At 43.5% G+C, this 25,981-nt stretch overlaps 1 protein-coding gene and 1 pseudogene across 2 annotated transcripts in view; one reads left to right on the forward strand and one right to left on the reverse strand.

Moving 5' to 3' along the window:
• Positions 1-5,642: 5,642 nt before the first annotated feature.
• Positions 5,643-6,764, reverse strand: LOC307062160 (S-adenosylmethionine decarboxylase proenzyme-like; annotated as a pseudogene). The gene is made up of 2 exons: positions 6,649-6,764; positions 5,643-6,288 (listed from the first exon to the last, which is right to left on the reverse strand). The product of its transcript is annotated as an S-adenosylmethionine decarboxylase proenzyme-like (transcript).
• Positions 6,765-20,217: 13,453 nt separating this feature from the next.
• AFG3L2 (AFG3 like matrix AAA peptidase subunit 2) overlaps positions 20,218-25,981 on the forward strand; it is a 28,040-nt gene continuing 22,276 nt past the window's right edge. Inside the window, exons 1-3 of the mRNA XM_079717080.1 lie at positions 20,218-20,403; positions 24,173-24,272; positions 25,022-25,099. Coding sequence (XP_079573206.1) covers positions 20,287-20,403; positions 24,173-24,272; positions 25,022-25,099 — 295 coding nt within the window. The 5' untranslated portion in view covers positions 20,218-20,286. The remainder of the gene's footprint in view (positions 20,404-24,172; positions 24,273-25,021; positions 25,100-25,981) is intronic.

Genomic DNA, 25,981 nt, shown 5'->3' on the forward strand with positions numbered 1-25,981 from the left:
TCGTTGTCATGTAGGAGGTATTAATATTGTGTCTTTAGATTCCTTTACTTGAGGCACATTACCAGGAACAGCAGCACAAGTCATGACCACAGATGGAAAATATCACATCAATTTCACCTTATAGAAAATAATTAGCATTGTTATAGATGAACAACAGTAATATCATTTAGGAGGAAAAAAAAATCCAGACCAGCCTGTGATACCTGTAAGTTTTCTGAATGCACAATGCGCAGTTGTCCTTAATAGACTAATAGATTAATAGACCTCTCCTGCCACCTGGTGGACAAATTGTGCAGCACAGCTTCGCGTGAGCAGTCTCAGGGTCCTAGCCCCCAAACACATGTAACTTATTTATTTTTTGTAATAATGTTTACCAAGCAATTTCTCTGCTGGGATATCATCCACTGAATATATATTGGCACGTGTGTATGTGTGTGTGTGTGTGTGTGTGTGTGTGTGTGTATATATATATATATGCATCAATAAAAATGTTCATTGTAGCATCTGAGATACAAATAAATTGGAAGCAGTCTAACTGACCCTTGGTTAGAAACTGTTATACTTTTCCCATAGAATACCAGAAAGCTTATTAAAGAACTGGGTGGAAGTATATGCTATTAACATACAAAAGTATATGTTAATCAGAAAGGCAAAGTGTATAAACTACAATTTCATTCACATGAAAATATACTTTATATGCTTGTAAATACATGTAAACTGTATGGACACATACACAACACACCAAAAAAAACTCTAAGAAAATTACCTTTAAGCAGTGAGAATGAGAGATTGACTTTCACTCCCTATTTTGTATGGTCAACTTTGCTGAATTTATTTATTAGTTCTAGTAACTTTTAATGGATTGTTTATGATTTTCTATAATTAGGATCATGTCATGTGTGTATACAGATAGTTTTACTTCTTCCTTTCCAATATGGATGCCTAATATTTCTTTTTCTTGTCTAATTGATCTGGCTAGAACTTCCAGTACAATGTTAAATAGTAGTGGTGAGGGCTTCCCTGGGGGCACAGTGGTTAAGAATCCGCCTGCCAATGCAGGAGACACAGGTTCGAGCCCTGGTCCGAGAAGATCCTACATGCCATGGAGCAACTAAGCCCATGTGCCACAACTACTGAACCTGCGCTCTAGAGCCCACAAGCCACACTACTGAGCCCGCGTGCCACAACTACCGAAGCCCGTGCGCCTAGAGCCCATGCTCCGCAACGAGAAGCCCATGCACCTCAACGAAGAGTAGCCCCTGCTCACTGCAACTAGAGAAAAGCCGCACAAAGACCCAATGCAGCCATAAATAAATAAATAAATAAATAAATTTGTAAGGAAAAAAATAGTAGTGGTGAAAGTGGGCATCCTTGTCTTGTTCGTGATCTTAGAGGGAAAGATTTCAGTCTTTCACCATTGAGTAAGAAGTTAGCTGTGGGTTTTTCACAAGTATCCTTTATTATGTTGAGAAAGTTAACTTCCCTAGTATTCCAAGTGTTTTCTCTAATGAAATGGTGTTGAATTTTGTCAAATGCCTTTTCTGTATCAATTGAGATGATCATGTGATTTTTTGTTTTGTTTTGTTTTTATATGCAAATGTTCATAGCAGCTTTATTCATATTTTCCCAAAATTGGAAACAAAATGTTCATTAACAGGAGAATAGCTAAACAAATTGTGGTACATTCATACAATGGAATACTACTCAGCAATAAAAATAAATACATGGTTCAACCTCTCAAAACCTTATACTAATGAAAGCATTAGTGATTCAATTTAGTTTCAGAGGTGGGGGGGAGGGAAACCCTAGTCTATGGTGAAAAAATATGGATAGTAGTTAAACTACCAACCAAAGTAGGGGTAGTGCTTTGTTGCTTAGGTAGGGGTATAAGGGAACCTTCCTTTGTCCTGATATGGCTGTGGGCTAAAAATATCCATTTTCAAAATTGTAGTTAAGATTTGTGTATTTCAATTTTATAAATCTTACCTAATAAGAGGTGTGTATAGTGGACAGATGAATGTACCAAAGCAGAACTGAGGACTATCGAAGCCAGGGTGTGAAGGTTCAAGGTACAATTTTTTTTAATATACATCCAATTAAGATGTTTAATTACAAATCTCTACGTATTTTTATGGGCTCCTAGCTCACATATCCAACAGCATATTGGACATCTCTTGACACTGCCAATGGCTTTCTTCCAATCTTAGTCACATAACAGATCTCTACGACCCTGCCTCAATTTCATCCTAGGTTTCTGGTTTGAACAACTCAGGAAAATGCTAGATTGAAAGAAGTAGTCTGAAGAGGGTTCAGTTTGGGATAAGAATTGACACTTGTCATCTTGTAAAGGACTAATAAAGTAGCCCCTAAGGAGCAAACATAAGTGGGAAGAAACTAGAAAAGTAAAACAAACTGATGGTGATCAACAGTGGACATGCTTGCAGTGAACTCAGAAAGTCTCTGAAGGTAGGAATGGGTGGATAGAATCCAAAGGACCAATACTTCTTCCATTATGACAAAAAGGGTAGATGAGAATGTCAAGTTTGAAGGTGGGTAGCCAGGAAATGGTGAGTTATCTGGCTAGGACAATAAAAGTCTTTTATCTTTCATAGTGTGATATCACATTTACCATATTTTTCAGATTATGTCCCTGAATCTGATTAACACCAAGTGTCTGCCAAACTCAGTTACCTGTTCATGTAAAAGAATCTGGTGCTGTAGGTATGGCACACATATGTAACAACCTGCTTTTCTACGATCAACGCTTTTTAACTCAGATGATGAGATATGTACCTGCATGGCACAATGATCAAAAGCTTATATCTCTGTTCTAGTTAATAGAAATAACCATGAGTTAGACTCTGCCCCCACCCCACTATCAACAGCCTATTTCATAATAAATATTAGACTATTCCACCTTCAAACTTTTCACTTTTCTAGCTCCAAACTCTAGCATTCTTATTCTTACTACTTACGCCCTCTCTACTCTTTGATATCCTGGTATATAGCCCGGATGATTCCCTTTGAGCTTCAGGTATGAAGCCACTAACAAAAAAATGTTTAAATCTGTTCTCCCAGGAGCTTAGAGATTTTACCTTTATGACAACTCCCATAAATCTTGAAAAATGATCATTAAATATTGATTTACTCAATTAATTATAAAAACTTTAGATGTCTAGTATTTGGTCATGTATACTATTTAAAAAAATACATCAATGGGCTTCCCTGGTGGTGCAGTGGTTGAGAGTCCGCCTGCCGATGCAGGGGACACGGGTTCGTGCCCCGGTCTGGGAAGATCCCACAAGCCGCGGAGCGGCTGGGTCCGTGAGCCATGGCCGCTGAGCCTGCGCTCCGCAACGGGAGAGGCCACAACAGTGAGAGGCCCGCGTACCGCAAAAACAAAACAAAACAAAACAAAACAAAAAACAACAACAGGGCTTCCCTGGTGGCGCAGTGGTTGAGAGTCCACCTGCCAATGCAGGGGACACGGGTTCGTGCCCCGGTCTGGGAAGATCCCACATGCCGCGGAGCGGCTGGGCCCATAAGCCATGGCCGCTGAGCCTGCACATCCGGAGCCTGTGCTCCGCAACCGGAGAGGCCACAGCAGTGAGAGGCCCGCGTACTGCAAAAAAAAAAAAAAAAAAAAAAAAAAAAAAAAAAAAAAATCAACAGAAAACTTTTTGAATGTCACTAGACAACGAATTAAGCAAACCTTTATTGAAGCTTAAATTGTGGTACAGAAATACATTTCAACTGATTTAAGTCCAACACCATGAAGAGAGAAATTATGGCACCAAAATTTTCCCTCCTCTATCATACACACTAGGATTAATTTAGATTACTATTCAATCTACAGTTTTCATTTTTCTAGGCTTTGTTCCATACAAATCTGTACAGTTTCTCAACATTAAATGGAAATCTTAAATCTATTGGGCCGGGGCGGGGGTGGGGAGCGGGAATCAGACCTCAAGCCAATAAATGTTCATCAAATCTACTGGGACACTGTTCAAGAACAAAATCCACTTTGAGCACTGGTCCTCATAATAGCACCAAAACATTAGGTACTGTGTGCTAATTACAGAATCGGACTGATGCATTGATTGAAAGCTTCTTCAATGAAGCTCTGAATCAACAACATGTTTAAAAGTCGAAAGTGTTCCAACCACTTGATTTCAAACCAAGTAGAATTTATGTTTAGAAACACTAAAAAAAAGTGTTTCATTTATAAATACGGAAGGAACAAAAACATCACTGCATCAATCCAGAAAGAATCAAAAATTGTTTGAGGACAAGAAGAAATACAAAATTGAGTCAACTTTGCTCTTTTCTCAGCTGCTTAAATAAATGTCCGTATTAGCAAATACAGCTAAAAGATGACAACTCTTTTAAGCCTGTATTTCTAGTCATTTCCCATTGACCATTTTGGAATTTTGTATGTTATGTTTTATGGATAGCACTCTGCTTCACTGTGTAGTATGTCTGAATAACCTGAACAGTCCTCATTCATCACTTGATGCTACTCCATGGTGAAAGAAGTACCAGTAAGAGGAACCGTCAGAACACTATCACATGCATCACAAAGTCACATAACTTTTTAAGTCACAAGATGGCAAAGACATCGATTCTGCTTTGAACCAAAGCTTATGGCGTATCATTAATAGAAATTAGTGGAAATGGCTATGAAAGTAAAAGTTGAGGTGAATCACCTGAGCTGACTTGACTTGTTGAATCCAACACAACCTTTATCTTAAATCTCCTTGCTAACAAATTTAGTTATAATTTTTTATACTACTACTTAGCAAGTTAATAAAGACATGGTACCCATGAGAAGCTAATCTCATTTAATGAGGGCACAGAGTGGCATACAGTTTCCATACAGTTCTGCCAATATTCCCTAGTATCAATCTACACCTTCTTTGCTAATCAACACCAGCGTATTCCAAAAGAGCTCATGGTAATGAAAAATGCCAAACTCCCTTGACCTTAAAAGAAAATTAAGCCCAGGGTCCATCCCCCCGTTCCCCCTCTGGGGTATAAGGTTAGTGTAAACCCACAGTGTAACAGTGTATTGCTTTATGGAGGGGATGTGGTTGGGAGGGAGACACCATGGTGAGGAATGAATCGATTAAAGTCACACAAGTATAGGAAGCAGTGAGATAGTAATACACAAAATGGATAACTGCAGTCATTTTCATAGAGGACTCGACTTGTGGAAGAAGAACTTTGATTGGTGCTGCAAAAACATCTGTATGAAGTAGAAACTGGCTTCAATAACATTAGTAGAGAATATGTTCTAGAAAGTGGAGGTAACTGGATGCAAAATCCTGGTAGCAATTTAATAGAACAGTCCCAGATGGCTAGGCTGAGGCCAACACCTAATGAGGATGAAAGCCTTGTCTGTGGGGAATTTTGAATGATACCTGGAGAAAAATTACACTGTGCATAAACCAAACTGAGTTGTTTTCACAAGTGTTGTAAAGTTTCATATAGTAAAAGGTTTTTTCTACATGCACTTCAATTTCACGGCAAGAGTGGCATAGTATACCTAAACACAGAAGAGAGCATTCATGCAAGATATCTAACTCCTTGATATAATAATGCATACAATTCAAAATGATTACACTATCATTACATCTAGGGCTTTCTGCAACTACAAGGTGGTGGTTATGGAAAGCAGGGCCCTTGGTATCAATATCTAAAAAGCAGCCACCACCTTCTTCTATGTGTGTTCTCTTTTTGAGTTTTTTCTTCATTTTTCTTAATCAACTCTGCTGTTGTTGCTGCTTCTTAGCAAAACTGGTAAAAACAAAATTGTAATCATTGAACATAGCGCTCTGGCAATCAAGACGTTTAAAACCTTCAATGTTCTGGGGCGAAGAAAGCACTGTGCAACATTTAGAACTCTGATTTACAAACAGGGTGGTCACAAATTTTCCTGGCTTGAAGACTTCCACAACTTTCCTGATCAGGTCATCATAGGAGGTCTGACTTAAGTTTGTTTCAGAGCTAACATAAGAAAATTCTGGTTCTGAGTGATGTGAATAGTCCAGTAAGTTCCATCCGATTCCATTCCATTCATTGAATACCCACAAGGATTGAACAGTGTGGCATCAATGACAGAACCTGGTATCAGGTCATGAATTCCTCTCACGAGTGACATCCTTTGCAGTAATACCACCTTTCATGTAGAACTGTTCCATAACTGCTGGGTCAAGCTCACTCATCAGAATTTCCAGGGTTTGATCTGGCTGATTGATTACCCGACTCTCTGGGAAATCCAAAGTACAAAAGTACCAACAATCAGAATTCATGCGTCCCATATAATATGTTGCTCCATTTGGGAAAATTGCATTAAGAAACTCTATTTCTTCCTGGAAATTCCAGTGTGGGTACCCTTGGTGAGAAGGCTTCATGAAATTCTTACAAGAATAAAAGAAGCTTTGAACTGAGTCAAACCCACTGTAATCCCTAGCAAGTTTCAACAGGGGAACCAGTGCTTTCAGCAAGAGGGTGGTACAACATGTCCTCAAAATGAAATGTCTCTTGGAGACGAACATGCTATTCTCACTGAGTACATAAGCTTCCTGCTTGTCAGTTTTTGTCACACTTACGATTGAACATTGCACATCCTTCAAAAGTATGTCCCACTCGGATCTTGGGATGGTGCAAAGATCCCCAGATCCTTGGTTTGCGTCGGGTTGCTGCCTGGAGAACCAAACCTCCAGCAGCTTCTCGGACCCTTCGAAAAAATGTGCAGCTTCCATCACCGTGAGACTAGCAAACAACCAACAACCACAGAAAATCAACTAAATTAAGCCTCTTCTCCCGCCACTGCCGCCGCCGCTGCGGATTGTTCCAGCTGTGTTACTAAAGTTCAGGTTCCTTTTTTGCTGTAATTTTATATTAACTTTTTTTTTAAAGGGGTTAATAAAATTTTCCCGGCTTTATTTTTTGTGTGTGTGTGTGAATGAAAGTTGAACGTGAGTCTGCTGGAAATAGAGGCAGATACAGCTCCGTCTCTTGTAGTCCACTGTTTCCCTGTTAGAGAGAGTAGAGCGAGCGCTAGCTAATGTCGCCGGCCATACTGTGGGAGTGATCATGTGATTTTTAAAAAATCATTCTATTAACGTGATGTATTACATTCATTGATTTTATTATGTTGAACCAACCTGACATTCTGAGGTAAATTCCACTTGGTCATGGTGTATAACCCTTCAAATATGATGTTGGCTTTGGTTTGCTAGTATTTTGTTGAGGATTTTTGCATGTATATTCATAAGGGATATTGCATTATCTCCAAATACAGTCACATTGGAAGTTGGGGTTTCAAATATGAATGTTGGGGGCAATCTACAGATTTAATGTGATCCCTATCAAATCACCCATGACATTTTTCACAGAACTAGAACAAATGATCCTAAAATTTATATGGGACCATAAAAGACCCAGAATTGCTAAAGCAATCCTGAAGACAAAGAACAAAGCAGGAGGCATAACCTTCCCAGACTTCAGAAAATACTACAAAGCTACAGTAATCGAAATAGAGTGGTATTGGCACAAAAACAGATACATGGATCAATGGAACAGAACAGAGAGCCCAGAAATAAACCCACACACCTACAATCAATTAATATTCAAAAAAGGAGGCAAGAATATAAAAAGGGGAAAAAGACAGTCTCTTCAGCAAGTGGTGTTGGGAAAGTTGGACAGCTGCATATAAATCAATGAAGTTAGAACACACCCTCACACCATGGACAAAAATAAACTCAAAATGGCTTAAAGACTTAAACATAAGATATGACACCATGAAACTCCTAGAAAAGAACATAGGCAAAACATTCTCTGACATAAATTGTACCAATATTTTCTTAGGTAAGTCTCCCAAGACAACAGAAATAAAAACAAAAATAAACAAATGGGACCTAATCAACCTTACAAGCTTCTGTACAGCAAAGGAAACCATAAACAAAATGAAAAGACAACCTACAAAATGGGAGAAAATATTTGCAAACAATGCAACCGACAAGGGATTGATTTCTAAAACATACAAACAGCTCATACAATTCAACAACAATAAAAAAACAAACAACTCAATCGATAAAAGGGCAGAAGACCTAAATAGACATTTCTGCAAAGAAGACATACAGACAGTCAATAGGCACATGAAAAGATGCTCAACATCACTAATTATTAGAGAAATGCAAATCAAAACCATAATGAGGTACCACCTCACACCAGTCAGAATGGCCATCATTAAAAAGTCTTGGGCTTCCCTGGTGTCGCAGTGGTTGAGAGTCCACCTGCCAATGCAGGGGACACAGGTTCGTGCCCCGGTCCGGGAAGATCCCACATGCCACGGAGTGGCTGGGCCCGTGAGCCATGGCCGCTGAGCCTGCGCGTCCGGAGCCTGTGCTCCGCAACGGGAGAGGCCACAGCAGTGAGAGGCCCACGTACTGCAAAAAAAAAAAAAAAAAAAAACAGGCTACAAACAGGGCTTCCCTGGTGCCTCAGTGGTTAAGAATCCACCTGCCAGTGCAGGGGACACAGGTTCGAGCCCTGGTCTGGGAAGATCCCACATGCCACGGAGCAACTAAGCCCATGAGCCACAACTACTGAGCCTGCACTCTAGAGCCCACGAGCCACAACTAGTGAGTCCGTGTGCCACAACTACTGAAGCCTGTGTGCCTAGAGCCCGTGCTCCGCAACAAGAGAAGCCACCACAATGAGAAGCCCACGCACCGCAACAAAGAGTAGCCCCTGCTCGCCACAATTAGAGAAAGCCTGCGCGCAGCAACAAAGACACAGCCAAAAAATAAAAATAAATTTATTAAAAAAAAGAAAAAAGGTCTACAAACAATAAATGCTGGAGAGGGTGGGAAGAAAAGGGGACTCTCTTACACTACTGGTGGTAACGTAAATTGGTGCAGCCACTGTGGAAAACAGTAGGGAGGTTCCTCAGAAAAACTAAAAGTAGAGTTGCCATATGATCCAGCAATCCCACTCCAGGGCATATACTCATTCAAAACTATAATTCTAAAAGACACATGCAGGGACTTCTCTGGTGGTCCAGTGGTTAAGAATCAGCACTTCCATTGCAGGGGCACAGGTTCAATCCCTGGTTGGGGAACTAAGATCCTGCATGCCGCATGGCATAGCCAAAAAAAAAATTAAATTAAAATTAAAGATACATGCACCCCTATGTTCATAGCAGCGCTATTTACAATAGTCAAGACATGGAAACATAGAGAAATGCAAATCAAAACCACAATGAGGTATCACTTCACATCGGTCAGAATGGCCATCATCAAAAAATCTACAAACAATAAATGCTGGAGAGGGTGTGGAGAAAAGGGAACCCTCCTGCACTGTTGGTGGGAAAGTAAACTGATACAGTCACTATGAAGAACAGTATGGAGGTTCCTTAAAAAACTAAAAATAGAACTACCATATGACCCAGCAATCCCACTACTGGGCATATACCCTGAAAAAACCATAATTCAAAAAGATACATATACTGCAATGTTCATTGCAGCACTATATACAATAGCCAGGCCATGGAACCAACCTAAATGTCCATCGACAGATGAATAGATAAAGAAGATATACATATATACAATGGAATATTACTCAGCCATAAAAAGGAATGAAATTGAGTTATTTGTAATGAGGTGGATGGACCTAGAGTCTGTCATACTGAGTGAAGTAAGTCAGAAAGAGAAAAATATTGCATGCTAACACACATATATGGAATCTGTAAAAACAGTAATGATGAACCTAGTGGCAGGGCAGGAATAAAGATACAGACGTAGAGAACAGACTTGAGGTTACAGGGCGGGAAGCGGAAGCTGGGATGAAGTGAGAGAGTAGCACTGACATATATACACTACCAAATGTAAAATGGATGGCTAGTGGGAAGCTGCTGCATAGCACAGGGAGATCAGCTCGGTGCTTTGTCACCACTTAGAGGGGTGGGATAGGGAGGGCAGGAGCGAGGCTCAAGAGGGAGGGGACATGGGGATATATGTATACATAGAGCTGATTCACTTTGTTGTACAGCAGCAACTAACACAACATTGTAAAGCAGTTATACTCCAATAAAGATAATTTTTAATTAAATAAATATTTTTTAAATTTTATTCTAAAAATAAAATAAATAAAAGTAAAAACATAGTATCATATCACACACACACACACACACAAACCTAAATGTCCATTGACAGATGAATGGATAAAGAAGATGGGATATATATACACACATATATATATAAATAATATGATATTACTTATATGTAGAATCTAAAATATGATACACGGACTTCCCTGGTGGTGCAGTGGTCAAGAATCCTCCTGCAGGGTACACGGGTTCGAGCCCTGGTCCCGGAAGATCTCACGTGCTGCAGAGCAACTAAGCCTGTGCACCACAACTACTGAGCCTGAACTCTTTTCTTTGTCCAGCCTTAACCAGTGCTGCACTTGCTTACACCCATTCTTCGAGGACCCTAGCTGATTCGCTGAAGAACTCCAGGGACTAAATTTCTCCTTCGACCTCACTTAGAAGGACCTGAATGTTGCCATTTCCCACTGCTGCACCCCTGAGGAAAAGACCTACATTTGGGCAGAGGCTCAAGCATATGCTAATGGATTACACGCTGCCCTATCCAATCATTATCCTGTGGGCATGATGGCAGTGCCACTGATTGATCCCAATTGGGAGTATCAGCCAGGCTAAACTGGTATCCCTAAAAGAGACCACATGATCCTTTGCCTCACTGAAGGGATGAAACTATACATAATTAAACCTGTCATTTATGATAAGGTTAAAGAGATCACTCAAGGTCAGGACAAAAATCCAGCCCTATTTCAGGCCAGGCTGGTAGATGCCCTCTAAAAGTATATGACTGTTGACCCAAAAACTTTTTTTTTTCTTTTTTTTTTTTTGCGGTACACAGGCCTGTCACTGTTGTGGCCTCTCCCTTTGCGAGCACGGGCTCCGGACGTGCAGGCTCAGCGGCCATGGTTCACAGGCCCAGCTGCTCCGCGGCATGTGGGATCTTCCCAGACCAGGGCACGAACCCCTGTCCCCTGCATTGACAGGCGGACTCTCAACCACTGCGCCACCAGGGAAGTTTGGGTAGGAAGCCCCTACCCAAACACTTTTGAGGGACACATTGTACTTGCAACCCATTTCATTAGCTTGTCAGCCCCCAACATCTGTCAAAAGCTTGCCATGGGGCCCCCAAACCCCTTGCAACCTTTTTATTGATATGGCCTTCAGTGTCTTTAACAGCAGAGACCAGGGTGAGAAGGACAGGAAGGAACAGTGTGACTTAAGGGACCATTAGCAAGCCAAGCTTCTGGCAGCCATCATGGCAGGACCTAACTCACTTCCTGGTCACACCAAAGGCACTCCCAGAAGACCCCTGCCAGGTAAAGGAGCCTGTTTTAACTGTGGGAGCCCCAAACACCGGATCAAGGAATGCCCAGAAAACAGGTTCTAGCCTCCACCCAAGACACCATGCCCACTCTGTAAGAAGATGGGCCACTGGAGAAGGGAATGCCCTCAGCTCCAAAGGGAGTGGGGAAATTCCCCCTTGCCAGTCATGGCAGTGGTTGATTGATGGGACCTGGGACCTCCCAAGAAGAAAGTCATTATCACATGGGAGGAACCACAGGTGACCACTGACATGGCAGGTTGTCCAGTTTCTACTAGACATAGGAGACACTTACTCTGTCCTGACTTCTCACGCTAGGCCCCTTGCCCCCCAAAACCTGCTCTATTGTTGGTGGAGAAGGAAGGCCAAAATGAAAACATTTCACCACCCCTCTAACTTGCACCTGGGGAAAGACTCTTATAACTCACAAGTTTCTGGTCATGCCTGAATGCCCCAGCCCATTATTAGGAAGAGATTTCATTCTTCCAAATCTTTCTCTCCCTGAGTAAGTGACTCTTACTGTCCCTGAAAACCAAAACCAAGACCTATTTTTGGCTAGACTATGCATTATACAAGACATGGACAGTCCAGCTCAAAATATTTCCCCAGAAATTAAAGAACTCATACAGCCACAGGTCTGGGACCAGGAAATCTAATGACAGGCAAAGATTGCCACTCTTGTGAAATCACCTTAAAGGAGGCTAATAACTTCCCTTCCAAGCATCAATACCCCACAAAACCAGAGGTTTGATGAGGCCTCCAATCCCTGATCTCAAAATTCATCAAATATGGGCTTTTGTTGCCATGCCAATCTCCTTGTAATACTCCAATCCCACATGTTCTCAAACTAAATGGGGAATATACAATGATCCAAGATCTTCAAATCATAAAAGAGGCTGTCGTGAGCCACAACTACTGAAGCCCGTGTGCCATAACTACTGAAGTCCACATGCCTAGAGATTGTGTTCTACAACAAAGAGAAGCCACCGCAATGAGAAGCCCGCTCACCACAATGAAGAGTAGCCCCCACTCGCCACAACTTGAGAAAGCCCGCATGCAGCAATGAAGACCCAATGCAGCCAAAAAGAAAATAAATAAAATAAATAAATTTTTTAAAATAATACATTTTAAAAATAAATAAAAAGAAAAAATAAAAATTCCGTACAAACAAAAGTCAAGGACCAGATGGTTTCACAGGTGAATTCTACCAAACATACAAAGAACAACTTATACAGATCCTTCTCAAACTCTTCCAAAAACTGAACAGAAAGGAACACTCCCAAAGGCATTCTATGAAGCCACCATCACCCTGATACCAAAACCACACAAAAGATACCAAAAGATACCACCAAATAGGAAAATCACAGGTCAATATCTTTGATGAATATAGATGCAAAAATTCTCAAAAAAAATATTAGCAAACTGAATCCAACAACACATAAAGATCATACACCATGACCAACCTGGTCACAATGATGGTTCAACACATGCAAATCAATCAATGTGATACACCACATCAACAAAAGAAAAGACAAAAACAACAATCATCTCAATAGATGCAGGAAAAGCATTCAATAAAATTCCACATCCATTCATAATAAAAACCCTTTTGAAAGTAGGTATAGAGAGAACATATCTCAACATAATAAAAGCTATTTATGACAAACCAATGGCCAATATAATACTCAACAGTGAAAAGCTGAAAGCCTTCCCACTAAAATCTGGAACAAGACAAGGATGCCCACTCTTACCTCTTCTATTCAACACAGTACTGGAAGTTTTAGCCACAGCAATCAGAAAAGAAAAAGAAATAAAAGTTATTCAAATGGTAGGGAAGAGGTAAAATTGTCATTATATGCAGATAACATGATAATATACAGAGAAAACCCTAAAGAGCCCACACAAAAACTACTAGAACTGATAAACAAATAGAACAAGGTAGCAGGATACAAGATTAACATACAGAAACCGATTGCATTTCTTTACACCAACAATGAAATATCAGAAAGGGAATATAATAAAATGGTACCTCTTAAAATTGCACCCCCAAAAATAAAATATTTAGGAATAAACCTGACCAAGGAGTTGAAAGACATATGCTGAGAACTAAAAAAAACATTAATAAAGGAAACTGAAGGTGATTCAAAGAAATGGAAAGAATCCCATGCTCTTGGATTGGAAGAATTAATATTGTAAAAATGGCCACACTACCCAAAGCAATCTACAGATTTAATGCGATCCCTATCAAAAAACCCCTGACATTTTTCACAGAACTAGAACAAATAATCCTAAAATTTATATGGAATCATAGAAGACCCAGAATTGCTAAAGCAATCCTGAGAAAAAAGAATAAAGCAGGAGGCATAACCCTCCCAGACTTCAGACAATACTACAAAGCTACAGAAATCAAAGCAGCATGGTACTGGCACAAAAACAAACGTATGGATCAATGGAACAGAATAGAGAGCCCAGAAATAAACCCACACACCTATGGTCAATTAATCTTCGACAAAGGAGGCAAGAATATCCAATGGGAAAGAGAGAGTCTCTTCAGCAAGTGGTGTTGGGAAAGTTGGACAGTCACATGCAAATCAATGAAGTTAGAATACACCAGGTACAAAAATAAACTCAAAATGGATTAAAGACTTAAATATAAGACATGACAACATAAAACTCCTAGAAGAGAACATAGGCAAAACATTCTCTGACATAAATCATACAGATGTTTTCTTAGGTCTCCCAAAGCAATAGAAATAAAAGCAAAAATAAACAAATGGGACCGAATCAAATTTAAAAGCTTTTGCACAGCAAAGGAAAGCATAAACAAAATGAAAAGATAACCTACAGACTGGCAGAAAATGTTTGCAAATGATGTGACTAACAAGGGCTTAATTTCCAAAATATACAAACAGCTCATACAATTCAGTAACACAGAAACAAACAACCCAATCAAAAAATGGGCAGGGGCTTCCCTGGTGGCGCAGTGGTTGAGAATCTGCCTGCTAATGCAGGGGACAAAGGTTCGAGCCCTGCTCTGGGAGGATCCCACATGCCGCGGAGCGACTAGGCCCGTGAGCCACAACTACTGAGCCTGCGCGTCTGGAGCCTGTGCTCCGCAATAGGAGAGGCCGCGAGAGTGAGAGGCCCCCGCACCGCGATGAAGAGTGGCCCCCGCTTGCCACAACTAGAGAAAGCCCTCGCACAGAAACGAAGACCCAACACAGCAAAAATAAATTAATTAATTAATAAACTCCTACCCCCAACATCTTCTTAAAAAAAAAAAAAAAAAAAATGGGCAGAAGACCTAAATAGACATTTCTCCAAAGAAGACATACAGAAGGCCAATAGACACATGAAAAGATGCTCATCATTACTAATTATTAGAGAAATGCAAACCAAAACTACAGTGAGGTACCACCTCACACCAGTCAGAATGGCCATCATCAAAAAGTGTACAAATAATAAATGCTGGAGAGGGTGTGGGGAAAAGGGAACCCTCTTACGCTGTTGGTGGGAATGTAAATTGGTGCAGTCACTATAGAAAACAGTAGGGAGGTTCCTCAAAAAACTAAAAATAGAGTAGCCATATGATCCAGCAATCCCACTCCTGGGCATATATCTGGACAAAACTGTAATTCAAAAAGATACATGCACCCCTATGTTTATAGCAGCGCTATTCACAAGACAAGATATGGGAACAACCTAAATGTCCATCAACAGATGAATGGATAATGAAGTCGATGTGATATACACACACACACACACACACACACACGTATACACACACACAACGCAATACTACTCAGCCACAAAAAAAGAATGAAATAATACCATTTGCAGCAACAGGGATGGACCTAGATATTATTCTACCAAGCGAAGTAAGTCAGAAAGAAAAAGACAAATACCGTATGATATCACTTATATGTGAAATCTAAAATATGACAAGAATGAACATATCTATGAAACAGAAACATACGCACAGATATAGAGAAGAGACCTGAGGCTGCCAAGGGGGAGGGGAGTGGGGGAGGGAAGGGTTGGGAGTATGGGATTAGCAGACGCAAACTATTATATATACAATGGATAAACAACAAGGTCCTACTGTATAGCACAGGGAATTATATTCAATATCCTATGATAAACCATAATGGAAAAGAATATGAAAAAGAATGTATATATGTGTATAACTGAGTCACTTTGCTGTACAGCAGAAATACAACATTGTAAATCAACTATACTTCAATAAAATTCAAAAAGCAAAAACCAAAAAACACCTTCAGCTCAGGCCACCTTACTCCCTCATAATCAACCCCCAGCCCACTTTGTTGTCACCCCTGTACACAATCAAGGAAATAGAGTGGGTCTGAACTAGGGGATACCAAGAGGGCCCCAATGGCTGTGGATTAAGGAACAAACAATAATGCTGTCCAGAGCATTACAATGGAATATTTAAAAATCATTCTATGACTTCTCTCATCTGGGGTGGGATGCTTTGACTAGCCTGGTGGAACAAGTCTTCTCTGGCATGGGCCTTTCTCAGACTAGCCTAGAGGTCACAGAGGTCTGTAATATATGTTACCATAATAACCCAGGGGAAAAACTAAGGCCTCCACCTCTCCTTCAGCCCGTCCAAAGAAGAGGAGAACTGGCAAATAGACTTTACCCAGATGCCATCCTCCCAGGGATATAAATACCTTCTGGTCTTTATTGACACTTTTACCAGATGGGTGGAAGCCTTCAACTAAGACCGAGAGAGCTCAGGAGGTAATAAAGGCATTACTAAAGGAAATAATTCCTCTGTTTGGACTTCCACGGTCTTTACAAAGTGATAACGGTCCCTGTTTTGTGGCTAGGGTTACCCAACAAATCTCTACTGCCCTAGGCATTTGCTACCACCTCCATGCTGCCTGGAGGCCTCAGCCATCAAGGAAGGTGGAAAGGGCAAATCAAACTTTAAAAAGAATCCTGGCTAAACTTTGTCAAGAGACATTAGAACCTTGGACAAAGTTTTTACCTATAGCCCTCTTAAGAATCAGGGGGGCACCTAAAACAGGGCTAGGGCTCAGCCCGTCTGAAATGACTTATGGTAGGCCCTTTTTATCCTCTCACATTTTGGTGGATACTGAAACCAGTGAGCTTATTAAGTACCTAATTAATCTGGGACTGGTCCAAAAGGCAATTTCAGAATATGGAAATCAGGCCCCCAGCCAGGAAACTGACCCCATTCATATTCAGCTGGGAGATTTTGTCCTCCTAAAAACATGGAGAGAAGGGTCCCCCTCTGATCAATTACTGCCCAAGTGGAGGGGCCCTTACTAGGTCCTTCTCAGCACCCCTATTGCAGTTAAATTACAAGGGATCAACAGTTGGGTTCACCTGTCCCAAATCAAGCCAGTTCCTCTTAAGTCCAAACAGGACCCTGGCTATGAACAGGAAGACACCTCCAACTGGACCTGTGAGCCCACCAAAGCCCTTAGGCTCCTATTTAAAAGCCAAAAAGTTGAATATATACTCAAAGGACAGACATCGTTGGCAGATAAGTAAAATGATTTGGTGGGTTGGACTTGTACTCACCATTTTTGCTATTATTCTCTTACTTACATTTTACCAGTTCACTTAACCACCCCTGCCAGGGAAGAACTCCTCTGTCCATGCTGGGTTTAAATAAGACTGTTCACTTTTAGCTCGCCACTGCCACCAAGAAGCCATTATTCACCCTAAAATTTCTTTCCCTCCTGTGGATATCTGCACAAGGGGGATGGAGCGGCAACTCCATAGTACAAATTTCCTCCACCATAGGAAAAAAGAAAATCTTACTAACTGCTGGGTCTGCCACACTAACCCCCATGAGGCCCCGGGGTGGCCCATCTTCTACCCAGCCTCAGCCAACACCTCCCTCTATACTCTTAACCAGTCCAATTGGTCTTGGGACCCACCCACAGAAGAGCTTCTCTCCATGGTCAATTGGACATGCTTTAACCTGTCCTCAGTCATTTGCATTAACTTGACTGAAAGAACCCAGCCTTTCCCTAAAACCCACGGGGATCATATCTTCAAACTTTCAAGACTGCATGATCTGACAGCCATCTTTAGGGGTAGGACACAACCCATATGTTGAAGGTCTATTCAAAGATACAAATGCTAAAGGGGGACACCTGAAGTGACCTCAACAGAGCTAGATGAGACACAGAATTCCACCCATTGGATATGTCTGGCATCCCTGGGATCCCGGGAGTCCACGACCTACTCCCATTTTGGAAACTGGAAAGGGGACACTCTACCTCCTCCATTCACAAAATATAACGTGACTGCCTCACATGAAGAGGAACCTCTTCATCCATATAAGACCCACTTGCCTGAGGTGGGGATCCGAGGAGGGCCACTTAGCCCCAGCTGCACCTGCTCAACAAATCCCAACCTCACCTGGCAGAGCCAGCTTCTTCAGGAAAACAGATCCCAGACATGGCTATGTGCTCCAAGGGACACCTCATAATTTGTGGCCACCCAAAAGGAAGGCTGCAGGGTCCTATCTACGTGAGGCCCCTCTGAGCCATGGGCTACCAATGCATACATAAAAGATTAACCATGGGATCCTACACACTCACCTTTTTAGCCCCTGGGGTAATATCCATATATAATATCTCCATTCCCCATCCCTGGCTCCAGTGTGCGATTGGCCTCCTCCTGGCAGGAACTGGAGCTGCTATTGGCTTGGTGGTCCCACAGGGAGGCTTTGCATACCACAAGGCAACGCTTTGTAACCTGTCAGTTACTCTACCTACTCTGGCCAGGAGCACAGGGAATGCACTCTCCAGACTCTCAACTTCCCTTAACTCCCTAGCAAATGTGGTGATGGTAAAAGACTGGCCTTGGGTTATCTCCTAGCTTAGAAGGGAGGGGTATGCACAATAATCAACAAAACGTGTTGCACCTACATCAACGCCACTGGACAGATGGAAGAAGATATCCAAAAGGTATATAAACAGGCTCAATGGCTCTACATTTTTGGAAAGGGTAACCCCAGCGCCAACTCCATTGGGACTGTAGTCAGAGGGGTATTACATACCCCTGGTTCCTACCCCCACTTGGACCTCTGATCGCAATAGTATTTTTACTGATTTTTGGCCCCTGCCTTTTTAACCTGCGTGTTAAGTTTGTTTCCTCCAGATTACAACAGTTTCACCTGCAGATGATGGTACGCCAGGGATTTCAACCCAGCCCACATGAAGATGAGGACTATCAACATCACCTGGAAAGGGTTGCAGCCTCCCATTCCACAGTCTCCATCGCTGCTTCTGCCAATGACCCCGATACCCCTATCTCTGACAGACGGCAAGGTGGTCTGGACCCCACAGGTAGGGACAATGCCCCTGCTCAGCTTGAAGCAGCTTCAGAAGACGGACCATCGACCCTTTGACCCTTAAAAGATTTTAAGGGTCCAAACTCCTTGAGGGGGCCAGTGTTAGAGCAGGCAGTTGGCCAGATAAGAGCAAAGAAGGGAGGCATGGGAGTCTGACAGGAAACCATACATCTTGTGACCACAGGGGTCCTAGAGGCAAACAAGAAAGGCAGGAACCTCCAGCGTCGTCGGAAAGTAACCTTCTGCTCATTATGCCCTCATTACAACAGAATTAACACTGTGACGGGAGCAGTACCCATCCTGCACCTGAGGCAACGACAGATCTGAAAAGACCAAAGAGGGCCAAAACTCCCCCGTCCTTGGGGAGGCGGAGAAGGGAAATAAGATGGAGAGAAGTCTCCCCTGAGTCTCGCCCTGTAATGAATATTCTTCCCAGCTGTTTCCGCGCCCCATATAACCAACTCGCGGTAGGAAACTCAGGGCAGCTGCTCACCCGAGCAGCCCGCTCTCCCTCCCGACAGCGTGCGGTCGCTCAGTAAACCCTCGCTTCGCCTCCGTGGCCTCCGTGTGGGGCTCTGAATTCTGTGAGGAAACAAGAACCTACCCTCCGGTGACACGGCCAGGCGGGCAGAAGTTGACCCGTGAACTCAGTTCCCGCTTCTCCGTTCTTTGGCCACTGAATAAAGCCTGTGCTGTGCTGATCTCAGCTACTGTCACGTTCGCCTACTCGAACCCGAACCGGAAAAGAACCCTCCCTCCTCCCCCCAGGCAAAGCCCACACGACTTAACCGGCCACAGTATCTCACACATTTTCCCTCGTTTCCCGCTACTCCACCTCGTCTGGGAGCACAAGTTTCTCTCACTGCTGAGAGACTGAGGGCCGCGCATTTTCACGTGCTGTGGGTCCGGTTCCTGACGGCCGCCCTGGTTCCTCCAGGGCCTAGGACGGTGCCTGCCACGGACAAGGCCCCACTGAACAGGCTCTCAAGCAAGTATGTGACGAGGGACCTACCGAGACAGGTGTCCGAAGGGTCGAAGACGGCCTCCGTCCTGAGAGAAAGGGGCACCCGGCGGAGCCGCAGCGGCCTCGGAGGGGCCGACCCGCGCTCTAGCCCGTGCAGCGTCAAAGCTAGCAGCCCGGCCCAATCCCCGCCTTCCTCCCTCTGGGCTCCTCCCCTCAAGCCCCGCCCCACCCTCTGAGCTCCTCCCTCAGGCCCCGCCTCGCCATCTGAGCTCCTCCCCTCAGGCCCCACCTCCGCCCTGACCCTGAATGCTACGGAGGCGGGGCCGAGGCCCTGCCCGAGGGCACGCCGCCGTGAGGCTGACGTCAGCGCGCCGGGGCGGGGCGGGGCGCGAGCAGACGCAGAAGAGCGTGGGGTGGCTGGCGAGCAGTCCAGTGGCCTCAGGTCCGAGAGCGCGCGGCCGTCCGAGAGCGCGCGGCCGTCCGCGGCCGCTCGCCCGTCAGCGCCCGGCCCGAGGGACGCGCCGGCGGCCATGGCGCACCGGTGCCTTCTGCTGTGGGGCCGGGGCGCCTGCCGGCCCCGCGGGCTGCCCCCGATGCTCGTGCCTGGCGGCCGCGCGGGCCCCACCGAACGGCTCTGCCTGCGGACGGTGAGTCCGGTGCCCCTGGCCCGCTTCCGGCCGGCGACCCGCTTCCGGCCCGGCGCCGGGAGTCAAGGTCACGGGCCCTGCTCTCGGCGTGGGTCCCGGGCCCGGTTGGAGACGGGCCTCGGAGCGGCGGGGCTGCCCTGGGCCCGGGAGGCCTGCGGAGCGGAGCGCGTCGGGAGCCGGCGGCGAGGGCTCGGGGGTGGGGCTGTCGTCGCCCAGCGGACACGACGCCTAATAACCGAGGTCGTTAACGGTGGCCCCCCCAGAGGGGCGCTGCTTTGCTGTCGTCAGGGCCGGACTCCCAGAGCCGATGTCGGCTGTGCCCGCGGCGGACCCCCCTCGCGCAGGTTGACCACGACCGCGCACGGAGCCCCGGGGGTGGTGGGCGAGCCCTGGGGTCAGTCGCCAGATGCTCTGGAGGAAGTGTTCTCAGTCTTTTCACGGAAAGGGCAGTGATAGCACCTGCATTCCTGATGTTTCCTCTTCGAAGCCCCCTTGCCAGCCAGGGTTATTCGTCTTCGTCTCTTACTCAGAATGGCTGTGCACTAGACCTTTCTGTTTCTTGCATTACATCCATTTCCCCGTCTTACCTTGCTCGAATTCCTCTTTTGTCCCTTGTGAATATTGGACTCAGACGTAATAAGCAGGTAGGGATCTGCCTTGTGAGTTTGCAGGGTTTTTTGTCAGGAATCTTACCTAAAGGCCTTTCTTTCGAATGGCACTATAGTTTCCGTGAATCTTCGATGCTGAGGTGTAAGGAAGTCTCCTGCTTGTGGAGGTCGGTGCCACATATTCCCTGGTACTGCCCTGAAGATCTGGGTGATGACACCAGGGCATTACTCTCCTACCTGCAAGGGACGCTGAGAGGACAGATTTTCCTCTGCGTTTGTCCATCTGTTAAAAGTCTGTTCTCACAGTGAGGTTCCTGGGGAAAAGATTTTGATGTGTGGTCTCAGATATAATCCTCAAAGGATTGAAACTGATGCTTCACAACTAAAAAGTACTCACATCGTCAGACGTAAAACCTAATTCTCTAAATTGGGGTCCTCTGTACTTAAATTTTGCAAATTCATAATCTTTTATGTGTATTATTCTTTGAATGGGCTTAGATTAGATAGAGGAAAAAAAATTTAATTGATGGTTCTTTTGTAGAAAATAATCTCATCATTAAATACAGTCACGGGGGTTATTGCTAGAGGTATTCCAGGTCAGTGAAATTTGAAAAGAGAGCCTAAAGGGGGCTGATTATTCATCAAGCTAATAATGTTTACGAAGTACATACCGTGTACCCATTTCTGTACTTTATTGTGATACAAAGCCTTGCTTAATATGGTGTTAATAAAGAACGCTTGCTCTCAAGTAGCTTTCAGAATGATTGGAAATGATAATGTAAATCTGGGTATTGCCACACAATTTTAAAAGTGCTTTTCCATATATTATCACATTTGACCCTCACAGTAGTATCCGTGGGCATTCGTCATTTTCTCCCACTGCGGGTACATAACTGTGAGTCCCCTAATATCATGAGATATGTTGAAGACCATCATGCAAAAAATCAGATTTCCAGCTTCACCAAAATTAAAAGTTTTGACACTGTTTGCCTGGTGAACTGTGAGTCTTTCAAATCCCAGGCTAGGTGTCACTTCCCTGTGACATGCCTAGGTCCCTTAAACATGTACCCACTTCCTTCTCTGTGCCACCTCTATACCTTTCTACTTAAGGTTTTGTATTGTTGCACGTGCGGTACCGTCCTGTAATTGATTTGTTCCCAGGACTCTTCCTTACTCTTCTGAGTTTCTTCGAGGCAGCACTGGTTCTGGTCCCCCTGTGGGCTCCCCACTGCTTGGCAGCACCTGGCCTGGAGCAGATATTCAGTGACTTGTTGCCCTGTCCAGCTTGGATAACAGGTCATTTCAATCCACACCGTAATGGATTTGGCATTGGAAAATATTTATTCACATATGACACACTCTTATCCATTATCAGTGGTTATTTCTTAGGCCAAGTGTTCCCAGCCGTCAGGGAGGGCCCAACATAACAGAAGCTCCAAGTTCTCTCAGACCAGCATTGCTGTCTACCAAGAACAGTATCAGTGTTTCTGTCCTACTTTGCTATTAATTGTGTATTAATTTGGAATTAAATCAGCTCATTCTTTTTTGGTTTTTAGTTGATTATTTAATCCAGATATCATAAAATCCACCGTTTTCAAGTGTACTGTTCCATGGTTTTTAGTATATTCATAAGTTTGTGCAACCATTACCACTGTCTAATTCCAGAACATTTTCATCACTCAAAAAGAAGCCCTATAACGAGTAGCAGTCATGCCCCATTTCTCCCCAACCATTCCTCCAGCCCCAGGCAACTACTAATCTACAGTCTCTGTGGATATGCCTATTTTGGACATTTCATATAAATGGAATCATGTAATATGTGACCTTTTGTGTCTGGTTTCTTTAACTTAGCATAATGTTTTCAAGGTTTCATGGTAGCATGTATCAGTGCGTCATTCCTTTTTTATGGCTGAATAAAATTCCATTGTGTGCATATACCACATTTTTTCTGTTCATCATCAGTTGATGGACAGTTGTTTCCACTTTTTGGCTATTATGAATAATGCTACTATGAACATTCATGTACAAGGTATTGTGTGGACGTATGTTTTCAATTTTCTTGAGTAGGAGTGGATTTGCTGGATCGTGTGATAACTGAACTCTACATTTAACATTTTGAGAATGCCAAACTTTCCCAAAGTGGCTGTACCCATCACCCCAGCAGTGCACAAGGGTTCCAATTTCTGCAGATCCTCACCAACACTTGTTATTGTCTGTCTTTTTTATTATGACCACACTTGTGGATGTGAAGTGATTTTATATGGTTTTGTGGTATTTTATTTTTCTCATCAGACCATAAAGGAGGCAAGTGAGGATGGATACTAATGCGGATGAAATTCACTTTAAACATTACATACACTCACCTGTATGTAAAAGCTTGTCCTAAAAAATGGTGGTGAATTTTCACTTTTCAAAAGGATAGTATTACTTGAACTTTTCCACTGCCAAATTTGGATATAGCCCCTTAGTGGGCCTTGCCGTTGATTGCTTTTAATTGTGCACCTAAATATTTAATAAGGAGCTTGTTCAGTTTGTTTACATTTACTCTGACTTATATAGGCAGTATTTACAAACAATTTTTAGCAACATGTTATTTAAAGCAGAGATATATCTGTAAAGGGGCTTGTCAGGATGACAGTATATCAAATACCTTTAGCAAATGTTACTAGTACCAGGACTGTCAGTGACATTGGACCATAACTTTCTTGTCTTTGAACACAGATAAATTTAGTATTGTGTTCACAAGCAGCATGGTTCTGTAATTTCAGGTAAATGACCTTGTAGTGTAATAGACCCTGCAAGTGAGGCAGCAGATGTTCCATGTCAGAGTTTGCCTTTTGAATGCTACAAATTAAGTAAACAATGCCAGAGTGAATGTGTTGGTAGAGAATCATAATTGGGCTGCAGCTCTTAATTAGGTATGATTTGAAGTACTCTCGTTTTCTGGGCGAAGTGTGTATCTCCTAGTTCTTGCTGGACTAGAGCGGCCCAGGGCTGGACAACCCTAGTCCTCCCTCGGTGGGGGGGCCGTTCTATGCTAGTCTGTAACTGCCTGTTGAAGGGAGAAGCATTTCATCTACTTGGTAGTATTAGGAAATGAAGCTCTTTTCATTCTTACCTTGATGGAACCTTCATGCTTTTATTTATATGTTGTGTTGCAGCTTTGTCGATATGCTACAACTCAAGCAAAAACCAGCAGAAGTTCTCTTCTGACAGATGTGATTGCTGCTTATCAGAGATTCTGTTCTCGGCCTCCAAAAGGTAAACATTCAGATGTGACTGTGACGGTGGACAGTCTTGTGACAGAGACGCGCTGTCAGCGGGCGTTGACAGGGCAGGTGCAGAGGTGTTGTTTCGGTTGATTGCTAAGTCATGTCTCCTCTTATAACCCACCCCACCTCCTCCTGTGTGATTGCAGTGATGACAGTGTGTCACCTTCAAATGTGGCACCTTTGTCGGTAATGAGGTGGGCAGGCCAGTGAGGCCTTTTCCTCTGACTCCTCAGGATTGTGAGCTGTATTATCTAGACTTTGATTTACTCCCTACACAAGCAATGTTATACTTCTAGCTTGTGCTTTTTAGTGATGAATCAACTGCTTTAAAAACAAAGAGCATGGGCTTCCCTGGTGGCGCAGTGGTTGAGAATCTGCCTGCTAGTGCAGGGGACACAGGTTCGAGCCCTGATCTGGGAGGATCCCACATGCCGCGGAGCACCTAGGCCCGTGAGCCACAACTACTGAGCCTGCGCGTCTGGAGCCTGTGCTCCGCAACAAGAGAGGCCGCGATAGTGAGAGGCCCACGCACCGCGATGAAGAGTGGCCCCCCCCCGCCACAACTAGAGAAAGCCCTCGCACAGAAACGAAGACCCAACGCAGCAAAAATAAATAAATTAATTAATAAACTCCTACTCCCAACATCATCTTTAAAAAACAGAACAAAACAAAGAGCACGTACACAAAACTTGATGAATTTTAGTTTGAGGATGTGTATTTTTTTTCCTTTTCTAACAGGATTTGAAAAATACTTTCCCAATGGGAAAAATGGAAAAAAAGCTAGTGAACCTAAAGAAGTTATGGGAGAAAAAAAAGGTACCTTTTCAAAAGATTATATTTGAACTTACTGTTTTCCCCTAATATATGATGTTGCTGATAGTTTTCACTGAACAAAGAAAATCTTAAGTCAGTTCTGAAACTGTAGTCTAGGAGCACATATAAAATTCTGTTTCATTTTATCTTAATTTTCTGCTCATATTTCTTGTCATTTTTCAAATTGAATTAATTGAAGGTTACCTTAGAGATATTGGCTGGTCAGTATCAGTCATATCTAACTGCATATTTAGTAATCTAAGTACATTTGGCACATGTTATCAATACATGGAATTTACTTGACGTGTATTGTGAGTGCAGTGTTTTTCAGGTTGTTCCTCGGACGCTTATCTTCCCTTAGCGACTCAGAGAGGGTTTGTCAGAGCCAGCGGCTTGGGGGCCTGTGTGTGTCCCAGGCCCTGCTCCCCTTTCATGTGTGATAGCACTTCGCACAGTGCCCGGCATGTGCTGGCATTCAGCTGGCATCGTTTCCTTCTAGGGAAATATAAGGAAAAATAAAATACAGTCTTTGTTTTTAAGTGAACTTGGGTCTCGTTGGAGGGACAAATACATGCTAAGAGAATGTGGAGCATGAAAGCCAGGCCAGAGCCAAGGAAGGAACAGTGCTGTGTGGGCTGATGGAGCGCTGGTGACCAGGCGACTTCCTGTTGACCTTGGTTTGGGGCTGATTAATGGTGATTGGTCCACTTTTTAAATATAACCTATTGGGTACCTTTTGCATATATGTTACTTTGTCCTGGAGTACATGGGACATCGTTCAACAACTTTAGAAATGTGCCTCCTCTTTATTTCTGAGGCCTGGGCCTCTTAGGGGTGGGCTTGCCTCTCTGAGACCCTGCCTCACTTAAGACAGGGGTGCGGGAG

Source organism: Hyperoodon ampullatus (assembly GCF_949752795.1).
Source record: "Hyperoodon ampullatus genome assembly, chromosome: 13".
Classification (NCBI taxonomy): Eukaryota; Metazoa; Chordata; class Mammalia; order Artiodactyla; family Ziphiidae; genus Hyperoodon; species Hyperoodon ampullatus.